This window comes from Schistocerca piceifrons, chromosome 5, assembly GCF_021461385.2.
Source record: "Schistocerca piceifrons isolate TAMUIC-IGC-003096 chromosome 5, iqSchPice1.1, whole genome shotgun sequence".
NCBI lineage: Eukaryota > Metazoa > Arthropoda > Insecta > Orthoptera > Acrididae > Schistocerca > Schistocerca piceifrons.
The window spans coordinates 277,507,793-277,519,317 of record NC_060142.1 but is presented as its reverse complement, the minus strand read 5'-3'; the positions used below and the strand labels follow the sequence as shown (position 1 = coordinate 277,519,317).

General features: G+C 36.5%; 1 protein-coding gene across 1 annotated transcript in view; it reads right to left on the bottom strand.

Annotated features, from left to right (window-relative positions):
* Positions 1 to 288: 288 nt before the first annotated feature.
* Positions 289 to 11,525, bottom strand: part of LOC124797870 (protein peanut) — a 161,031-nt gene continuing 149,794 nt past the window's right edge. The window contains exon 8 of the mRNA XM_047260958.1: positions 289 to 2,993. Coding sequence (XP_047116914.1) covers positions 2,945 to 2,993 — 49 coding nt within the window. The 3' untranslated portion in view covers positions 289 to 2,944. The remainder of the gene's footprint in view (positions 2,994 to 11,525) is intronic.

The following is an 11,525-nucleotide window of genomic DNA, read 5'->3' as shown; positions in this document are numbered from 1 at the left end:
TTTAACTTTCTGTGTATCATTATGTGCTTCATTCAGTTCAGGGTCTTTGTGGTACGGTATTTCATTTACACAAGGACGTTATTGAACACCAAAGCCAACTTTATCTATTCAAATGAAAGGTGTCAAAATAAAATACAAGTGCCAAATTAAAAACCATACATAAATTAGGTATAAAGAGGCTGTAAAATAGATGACAATGCCATGTTGTTATTTTTAAGTGGGGGGGAAGGAGTTATCACACGAACATTAAATAATGAAACAAGGGCACAATCAAATTATTGTTGCAAATGATGAAAAATAATATCATTTATTGATACATTTCGTTTTTATATATTATAATATAATTTTGTGATTCTACAGTTAAATTACAATACAAAGCATATTAATGGTGATGTGAAAGTAATATATGCAATCTTGTAATTTATACATAGTCTCATAAAAATCCTATTTCTTACTATATAAAACTTCATGCGGAATAACAATATTCCATTAAAAAGGGAATGGGCGAAAATATTTTGTCTCAGCTATTGCCACCTAAACTAAATCGAAATTCGTAGCTTATTCATGGGTCCACACATTGTCACAAATGGAACACACAACGGTGTAAATAAGTCCCAAAAGCTTTGAACCACATTTATCACTTTGACACACACTGAGACATACAAAGCAGTTCTCATTAGACATGTGGGAAAATGTTCTAATTACTGGACACAGAGAAACATTTGGCACAGAATATCTGCAACCTGCAAACCACACAACATTTAAAATTAGAACCATGGTTTTATTTCCATAAAAGGTAATATTACAATTGGCTTGAAAATTTGTACTCAGGATGTACAAAATGAAAGCAAATACAAGAGTAGTTGTAAATTATTTCCTGCCTGACACAGAACTGACTTCTAATTACAAAATTGTCGATTGGACAGTAGTTTGAATTCTTATGAGCCAACATGGACAACAGCAAATTTGTACATATTTTAATATACACTGGCACAAGAAAATTACAGAACAGTGCAAATCAAAGCAATGACTAATATGAACAGGTAAATTTGTTTAAAGTTCTCATTTAGAGCAATAACTAATAAGAAAAGAGAAGTATTTCTATTTATTCCAGAAAATATTTATGAAGAAGCACACAACTATAGAACACTATAGGCCCTTTTCTCATTTGACATTAGAATTGCAAAGACTTTATAACATTGTAAAATATTAAATATTTCTCAAAAAAAGGGAAAAAGACGGGGGAGGAGATGGGCAAGAATCAGTGAAATACTAATACAATATTCCATACTTATTGAATGCTCTAAAGGTAGCGTTTCTTATAGTTTCATAAATAAGGAGAGTATAAGCGATGGTTAGCCTTTAGAAGGGTGAAGTACAAAATGTCAGTATGTATCTACCATAATATGACACCGGAGGTAAGAGATTTATATATAGCACTATTTTCTTCTTGAGGAGACAAATTCCATGCAACAGTGAAAACAAAATAGTTACAGTCAGTGGCCAAAAAAGGTGTGTACTGAATAAGGAAACACTGTTTCCTTGGAAGAAACCACAATGAAGATGTGAAACAGTATCACTGATTCAGGTGAGGCACTTATCTATACAGTGTCCACAGTGGTACTCAACCAATTATGCAGTCAACTGACTGTTTATGTGATTATGCTTGCTACAGAACTGTGACAACAGCCAAATCTGGTATGGATATTTTTGTAAAATATGCAACTGGAAATGTTCTCAAGAAACATATTCATTAATGAACTCAGAAAAAATGATACTATAGAAGGCCTACATCTGCAATTTTCTTGAATTCAGCTACAATTATTAGGAATCATACCAGCCAAGGTCTAATGTTTCAGTATGTGCAACATACAGAGCTGAAGGGATTTTCTCGTTCTTTGGGTGGAAGGCTGAGAATAGATTCTGCAGTCCGTTAAGAACTACTTTGATCTATCTTGATGTGGTCACAATGGAACCACAATGTACGATTTTAATGTATATGTCGAACAGCCACAAAGATACTAAACATTTTCTGAATGCCTCAAAAGGGCCTGAAGGCTCTGTTTCCCCGTCAATTACCTGAAATCTGAAGCGTGTTTTTTTTAAATAATGTAGTGGGACACTTAAGTTTGTTGGCTGTTCGAAACATTTAAAATGTTTGTGAGAGTATAAGGAAGTATCGATCATAACCCACCCATTCATCTCCTAGAAAGTTTAATCTGTATTTCCAACATGGAGCACTGCTTATGAAGCTTATCTGTTGTAGGAAATTCAGATATACTTACAGTCTCACTGCTCCAAAGGGTATTTATATACCAGTACTAGACCAATTTATAAAATTGTGTATTTACTGAAGAGGTACTTGAAAATTACTAATGCCTTCATCTAGGAAAGGATATATTCCTCATATACAAAGGAACTACAAATATGTAACTGTAGCATTACTGTTCAGTCTCACTTGTTTCACTTTTAGAAATTTTGCACTTTATTATGCATAATATTATTATTTTTGATAACCTAAATGCCAGTGAATGTCTGAAGTTTACTGAATTTGAATCTATAGCTATTTTATTAATGCAGGCATTCATGGTCTTATCGCAACAGATATATGTACACCTGTTCTGTAAGATAATGAGATAAAAAAATGCTTTAACTGGCACTGTTCTTTATGAAAATAAAGTAGTTTGTACAGTAAGCAAGAAGGTAAAATGAGATCATAGAAGAAATAAAAGTTTTATCTGATAGGTTGTGGCCATGCATTAAACACTGTACAAAGGAAAGGCAGCTTAAGGAATTTCTTACAAATTACCAAAGAACGTAAATGGTAAAATATGCACACTGACAACGTATAAATAAATAAACAGTGAATCTTTTTTCTGCTTTACAACAACCTTAAACAAGTGATGAACGAAACCAGCACTGACTGTAGCTAGTTCTTGTAATACTAGAACAATCCTTTCTTCTTTTTATTTTTGTCTTTTCCATCCATTGTCCTGTAACAAATACAAAGTATCAATATCTGCTTGTATACCAAAACATACTGTGAAAGAAAAATAAAGTTCTTTCCATTATGAATATAATGAAATGCCACAGTGAAGCTCGAAATGTCAGTTTGACATTTGAGTTCCACTGCGGAATGTGACATTTTCTTTTGTCAGAAGGTGAGGAGTCACAAATCCCTGGGGAATTTGTAAAGTTGACTTTCCAAGGAATTCTCGGGGCCTATAACATTCCTAAATTACTGTAATAGTTTTTGTGTTATTTATCATAAAAATAATGTTAGACACTATAAGAATTTTAAATAAAAGTGCTAATGTCTTGCTGAATTTAGGCTGGATATTCACAGGATAGATGGTAGCAAGTGACCATCAACAGTGTGAAAAAGAGGTGGGCAATGGAAGGCAGACAGGGAGATGGGGGCTGTCTATTCTTCATGATGAACACAACTACATTGCTTGCTTTTATTTAATCTTTATTTATAAATGACATCAAATAATTAAATTTCTATTATGAACACTGTACTGGTTGCCCTGGGGAGAACAATATTTATTCATTTGGAATTACGCAGTGCAATGAATTAAGACTTTAGTGATTCTTGAAAGACATACATAAAAATGTACAGAAAAAACATTTATCATTCAACATAACTGTATTTACAACAACATCGCTCTAAGGTGTGTATTATTCTTTGTTCTATGTGAAAAATATTAATAACTGTGAAACAGTCGAATGATTTTATATAATTAACTACTCTGGTCTTGATCTTGGATGAGGATGGACACGAGACACATTGTAAGTGTACATACATTGCATTTTGGTTAAATATATGTGTTTATTTGATCTAAAAACCTTTATTTATGTATCTTTAGCATCCCTGCTTGTTAGGAAACTGATGACTTAATTTTTTCAGAGTATCAGAATGTACAATAGAGCACAAACCTACAATTGCCAGCAGCCATTTGCACGGCCACAACATTTTGCTTGAATACTACCAATATCAAAAACAAAGAGCTACAGAAATAACTTACAATGTTTGCATTTTAATCAATTATTTAACTTCAGGCTTGTTTTAATTTATCTGCGAAGTTTAACAGCAGTTTTTATTGAATTCTTGAGGTTGCCGCAAAATGACTATCTTTTATCTCAGCTACATAAATTTACAGAAATTAACTTACTCCGAAGTGATCTGTGATAAATATGTTACACAATAATATTTCTCTAGGTGAACCCATGTCATTAAAGCAATATCAATGAAATTGCAATGTAAAAAGAACATGAGATATTGCCAACATATGAGCTAGTATGGTGCTTCACACTGCTCTTTACATATTTCATATTGCAGCATTAAACCATCTAATAATATTTCCATAAGAAAAAAACTGTGTAATGTGCCTGTGATAAGTTGTGTAGTCATTTTAGTGTGTGTGCCGTCATTTGATGTGTAACTATACAAATATGTGCCTACAAATCATAGTTTAATGAACTGCACATGTGTACACACAATTAAAGCACACCATCACTTGATGTACAGAACAGAACACAACATACATATTAAAAGCAACACAACACTTTACGAAAAAATTTACAACTTTTTTAATACAAAGCATCTGAGATTTTAAGAAACTTCAATACATTTGTGAAGAAGTAGCTAGAAAATAAAATTGCTTTTGAATATGTTACTATCTTAAAGCTTTTTCTATCTTAAATGGATCTAGCTCATACAAAACTCTAATTAGCAATATGTTTTAGTCAATTATCTGCCTAATAAATTTACATTTTTGCTTAATGGAAATTATTAACAGAAATCAAGTGTTCATTATTTCAACAATGGCTTCTATGTCATGATTTGCTGCTAATGTGTCAGTGTTATAGTAGAGAAGTCTCCCACATATATTTGAATTGTGCAAACAACACATGGCTGTATTTAATACAGAAAGATAGAACCAGCTGCAGTTTTATGAAATCCTCCACATTTATAAATAACAAGGATAGTCTCAGCAGCACACACTTATATTTAAACTTCCAAATCACCTGATTACAAATGAGTAACTGATAAGCGTTTCCACAAAAGGGTGTCACTTTTATATCAAAAGAAACAAAATTCTGAACTGGCAGTTTTATATGCCTAGTTTAGGATGTTTATACATTCATCGTGTGCTGTGTTATATACCATGACAACCCCTACTCCAAAAACATACGTCTTTCACGTTTGGACTTGGTTCTTGTATATAGTATCACATTATGTACTTTTTCTAAAAAAGATCTTGCATCAGTGTCTCAGAAGAAACTGATGTTGAGGTCTCATATGAATGAGTAAGTTCATCCATATATCAAATATCCGAGCTCAGAGAACTTGATGAGCTGCAGAAGAGGAAGAAATTACAAAGAAGTACAAGCAAAAAAATTGTGCTCAAATTTTAACTGCAAATTAAATAATGCGGAATAGACTTGTTCCACTGTGGTTTTATTAGTCGCTAACACTCACTCGCTCACTAACAAAACTTAACTACTGTATAACACTGTACACACAACAACAACAACAACAACAACAACAACACTGAGACTTACAGTGAATCCAAGACAATTCATTATTCTTGGTCTATGCATTTCCATGTTTATGAATAAGTCAACTTTAACAATATTAGAGAAAGGATAGATAACTGCTCACTATAAAGATGACCTGGTTAGTTGCAGACAGGTAGAATGAAAAGACTGTTACATATTATAGCTTTCGGCCAATGCCTTCTTCAGCTAAAGGAGCTGCTGGTGGTAGCAGTCATGTGTGCATGACCTGCTTGCTTGTGAGAGTTTGTTGTGGTTTTTCTTTGCTGAAGAAAGCTTTGGCCGAAAACTGTAATGTGTAACAACAGTCTTAACATAGTGTCTGTAACTCGACAGGTCATCTTTATGGCAAGTAGCGATTTACCCTTTTCGTATTCCAACCTGGAGCTTCCATTGTTTAAGTCCTCTTCAACCTTTGCTGTTCTGTAATCCTCAGTCGCATGTAATATGTTGCTGATTTTCTTGTTATTTCTTCCTACATACAACTGTATACAACTAACTTTCCTATTCCATGTGTGTTTCACATTCATATTCTAAAAGGCAACGTCAGTTACCAGTCCAACATGAAAAAAAAGTATACATATAGATAGTACCGGGTGATCAAAAAGTCAGTATAAATTTGAAAACTGAATAAATCACGGAATAATGTAGATAGAGGGGTACAAATTGACACACATGCTTGGAATGACATGGGGTTTTATTAGAACCAAAAATATACAAAAGTTCAAAAAATGTCCGACAGATGGCGCTTCATCTGATCAGAATAGCAATAATTAGCATAACAAAGTAAGACAAAGGAAAGATGATGTTCTTTACAGGAAATGCTCAATATGTCCACCATCATTCCTCAACAATAGCTATAGTTGAGGAATAATGTTGTGAACAGCACTGTAAAGCATGTCCGGAGTTATGATGAGGCACTGGCGTCGGATGTTGTCTTTCAGCATCCTTAGAGATATCGGTCAATCACGATACACTTGCGACTTCAGGTAACCCCAAAGCCAATAATCGCACAGACTGAGGTCTGAGGACCTGGGAGGCCAAGCATGACGAAAGCGGCGGCTGAGCAATTGATCATCACCAAACGACGCGCGCAAGATATCTTTCACGCGTCTAGCAATATGGAGTGGAGCACCATCCCGCATAAACATCATACGTTCCGGCAGGTGTTTATCAGCCAGGCTGGGGATGATGCGATTCTGTAACACATCGGTGTACCTCTCACCCGTCACGGTAGCAGTTATAAAACCAGAATCACTCATTTCCTCGAAGAAAAAATGCTCGATAACGGTAGATGTGGTAAATCTAACACATACCGTGACTTTCTCGTCGTGCTATGGAGTTTCCACGACAGTTCTAGGATTTTCGGTAGCCCAAATTCTGCAGTTGTGGACGCTGACAGACCCTCGGAGAGTGAAATGAGCTTCGTCGGTCCACAACACGTTACTCAACCAATTGTCATCTTCCGCCATCTTTTGAGACGTCCACATGGCAAATGCTCTCTGCTTCACTAAATTGCCAGGTAACAGTTCATGATGCTGATGGATTTTGTACGGATAGCATTGGAGGGTACGCCTCAGTGCCAACCAAACAGTAGTGTATGGAATGCCAGTGCGACATGCGACTGCACGAGTGCTGACTTCCCCGTGCATAGACGAACCTGCTAATCTCCATTTCTTCCTGAACTGTCTCAGCAACATTACGCCTTGTGCTCGGTCGGCCACTACAGGGTCTATCGTCTAAACAACCCATGGCTTTGAACTTCAAAATCATTCTCGCCACAGCTGCAATTGTCAACGGACCTTTACCCGTTCGAATCCCCTTCCTATGGCGATAGTATCTTAATGCTGAACTAGCGTATTCCCCATTCAGATAATACAGCTTCACTAAAAGCGCCTTTTCTGGTATCGTCATCATGCTGTGACTGCTGGCGCATCTGATTCTCTCTCTCATTACAGCTCCTTTTATACACGATTGTCATATGCAGTCACTGACGTTTTGCTGTCCAGCACTATCTGTCGGACATTTTGCGAACTTTGTTTTTGTTCTAATAAAACCCCATGTCATTCCAAGCATGTGTGTCAATTTTTACCTCTCTATCTACATTATTCAGTGGTTTATTAAGTCTTCAAATTTATACTGACTTTTTGATCACCCGGTATATACACTGAATTGCCAAAGAAACTGGCATAGGCACGTGTATTCAAATACAGAGATATGTAAACAGGCAGAATATGGTGCTGTGTTCAGCAATGCCTATATAAGACAAGAAGCGTCTGGCGTAGTTGTTAGATCAATTATTGCTGCTACAATGCCAGGTTATCAAGATTTAAGCGAGTCTGAACATGGTGTTGTAGTCGGCGCACGAGCATTGGGACACAGCATCTCCAAGGTAGCGATGAAGTGTGGATATTCACATATGACTATTTGTGTACCGTGAATAACTGGAATCCGGTAAAACAACAAATCTCCAACATTGCTGCAGCCAGAAAAAGATCCTGCAAGAATGGGAACAACAACGACTGAAGAGAATTGTTCAACGTGACAGAAGTTCAACCCTCCCACAAATTGATTCAGATTTCAATGGGGGGCCATAAACAAGTGTCAGGGTGTGAAAACATCACCGATATGGGCTTTTGGAGCTGAAGTCCCACTAGTGTACCTTCGATGACTGCACGACACAAAGCTTTACGGATGACAGGTATGTTAGCTTTCTGTCTGATCACCTGCATCCATTCATATCCATTGTGCATTCCAACAGACTTGGGCAATGCCAGCAGGACAATGCAACACCCCACACATCCAGAATTGCTACGAAGTGGCTACAGGTACACTCTTTTGAGTTTAAACACTTCCGCTGGCCACTAAACTCCCCAGACATGAACATTATTGAGAATATCTGGGATGCCTTGGAATGTGCTGTTCAGAAGAGATCTCCACCCCCTCATACCCTTACAGATTTATGGACAGCCCTGCAGGATTCATGGTGTCAATTCCCTCCAGCACTACTTCAGTTGAGTCCATGCCACATCGTGTTGTGGCACTTCTGCGAGCTCACGGGGGCCCTACATGATGTTAGGCAGGTATACTAGTTTCCTTGGCTTTTCAATGTATTTAATCACTGATGATGCCTTTCAGAAAAATAAAGGCAAGACACGGATGGAATGAGAAAATGTGTTTTATTCAATTTTATACAAACAGACAATGTGGAAATTAACAACAGAAAATCTGTCATTTACACATTCTCTTGGTTTTAGTAACTTAGTGCTGCCATCTCTCGGTTTTATTAATTTAGTGCTGCCACAATGAGATCTGATACTATGTCCAATAAAATTATGAGATACACTTTCAGGAAGTAAAATTCCTAACACAGTACTGCCATTAGATCCTCACAAAAGTGAAAGATACTATTCTAGTTTTCAGAACTATTGGTTCTTTCTTCAGAAAAGTTAAAACAAGGAGGAGCAGACACACGAGGCCCCACTGTGAAAGTGACCTACCTACGGCAGGACGGTGGGATTCAAAGTCACTCTTGTCCGAACTACAGTAGGGTCCTTCTCACCTGCCCCTTGTCCAATCTATCCCCCTTCCCCGTGTATTTTTATGTACATATTTTTGCCAGTATTAAGAATTTTGCCTCCTGGGGTTCTGTCTCATAATTTTATTACTTTCTTTTCGATATAGTTAGCACTATGCAATAATCACTCCCAAGTGGTATGTTAAATCAATGCCATTCTGGACACACTTTTGTCATGTATTTAATTGTTAGGTCTAGCCAACATTTTTTTTTTTACCACTACGAGAGTTGACTATAGCCCATTCATTCTGGTGGGTTATATTATATAAACATTTGGAAATGACTTCCATGCAAAAATGTGCAGTAATAAAAACAAAATAATGAGTATATTTTAACCTGCACAATGGCAGCTAGAACGGTAGAATGTTCTGTCTCTTCTGTAGGTAACATACATACCAATAATTTTACTGTTTTGTATGACAGCGATACAGTTGAAGCAATGCTCCTGCAGTAAAATGTATGGTAACATTAAAATGGAACCAATCCACATTCATTTAAAAACTTTGTAGTAAATTACAGAACGTGAAACAGAAAATCCTATCCCCACTGTGACCCTGCAGCCCATGAAGTCAGAACTGAGCTACTGAACAGTTGTTAACAGTGTCTGTGTTGGGCAATTAAAAAATTAAATGGTCAACAGCCAACATAACTTGAAGCATAAGGCTCTACTTACAAAACAAATTCCCTGTAACATTCCTATAGAAATTGTGGAGAATCTCTGAAATACAGCAACAGAGAACCATTTTTATGTCTCTCCTCACATAAGTAAGAAGTTCAGTTTCTCAAGAAGTCTTCAAACTAATTTAATAACTACTTTGATAGCCCATAAGTAGGCAGCAGTTTAAAGTAGTACTGTTTCTTTGAAATCAAGAAAAATGCTACCAGTTTGGGCTCCAGTTATTTAGGGCCTTCGTGGTCTTGTGAACAAGAACAAGAAGCAGAGTTCAACACAACTAATTCTTGCAGAATCTATCTTGACTCATTCAGAGACATTGTTTGGTCATTGAAAAATTTATTTTATGACTGCACAGCTCATGTTTCTCAATTCTTAATTTTACAATGCACTGGTGTTAGTGATAGAGATCTGGAGTTCTGTGCATTTCTTAAAGAGTAACTGTTCAAATCAGCTTTTTGAATTTAAAGAACTAATAGAGGTTTATTAGTGTAGTAATGATCATCACTATGGGAATGTACCTAGAAGGGAAAAGCTGCTACTAAAATTTGTGGAATAAATCTGTAAATTGTGATTTATTTATATCAAGTTACAAAAATCATAAATTTAATGAAACTATGCATCCAAGCTGTGAGAAGCAATCAAATCAACGTTACGCAAAACATGTAAATGAGTGAGTTTTACACCCAACTTCATATTCATAGATAAAAAAAAATCTTTTGTAAAAAGTAAAATATTGTAAAATAATAAAAACTTTTAACTTTGAATAAAGAAGTTGTGTAACCAGTTCAATCGGAGTCTTTTCACATCACAATTGTCAAGATGCCTAGTTACAGTAGTTTGAGGTCATTCCCAGTCAGCTCGTTGTAAGAGGAGGATGGTTTGCACTGTCCAGCCAAATGCAGATTTCTTTATTTCAGTTTGTGAATTAAATTATGTTTGGAGTAAAACAATCAGAAAATGGTGTTTCGTAATTATTACATAAACCCAGCAAAAATAAGCTCTCATTGTTGCAGAGTCAAACTCAAGAAGAAAAAGAAGATAGTGTACAATGAACAACAACATCGATGACTTTTCAACTTCAGCAACAATACAGTATCTTATACAGGATGTCCCACTCGAAAAAGGCCCCACAAACATGTAGTAATTCCGCTGAAATTGCACCACATAATTTGTGACGTTTGACATGGCAATACTGCACTCTGCAACGTCATCTGACGCTACAGTGTTTCCACGTGTTGCTGTGACTGGAGCTCAGGGTTGGGCTGTTTGGGGAAGGAGACCAGACAGCGAGGTCATCGGTCTCTTTGAATTAGGGAAGGACGGGAAGGAACATGGCCCTGCCCTTTCAAAGGAACCATCCTGGCACTTGCCTGGAGCGATTTAGGGAAATCACGGAAAACCTAAATCAGGATGGTCGGATGTGGGATTGAACCGTCGTCCTCCCGAATGCAAGTCCACTGACTGGAGCTCAGTGCTCAGTGTTTAGTGACAACTTATCACTATTCTGTCGAAGAATGCGTGTTTCTTGTGAAACAGTATTGGATAACTGGTTCCATTAAGACAGGACAGAGGTTTCCTGAACGATTTGGTGACCAGCATGTACCGTTACCGTCTAAATGCTGTATAAAAAAGTTAGTGAACAAGATGGAGAGTGGTGGAATGGTGTTGGATCTTCACAATGGAGGATGGCTGCCATTATAGGAAGAAAAA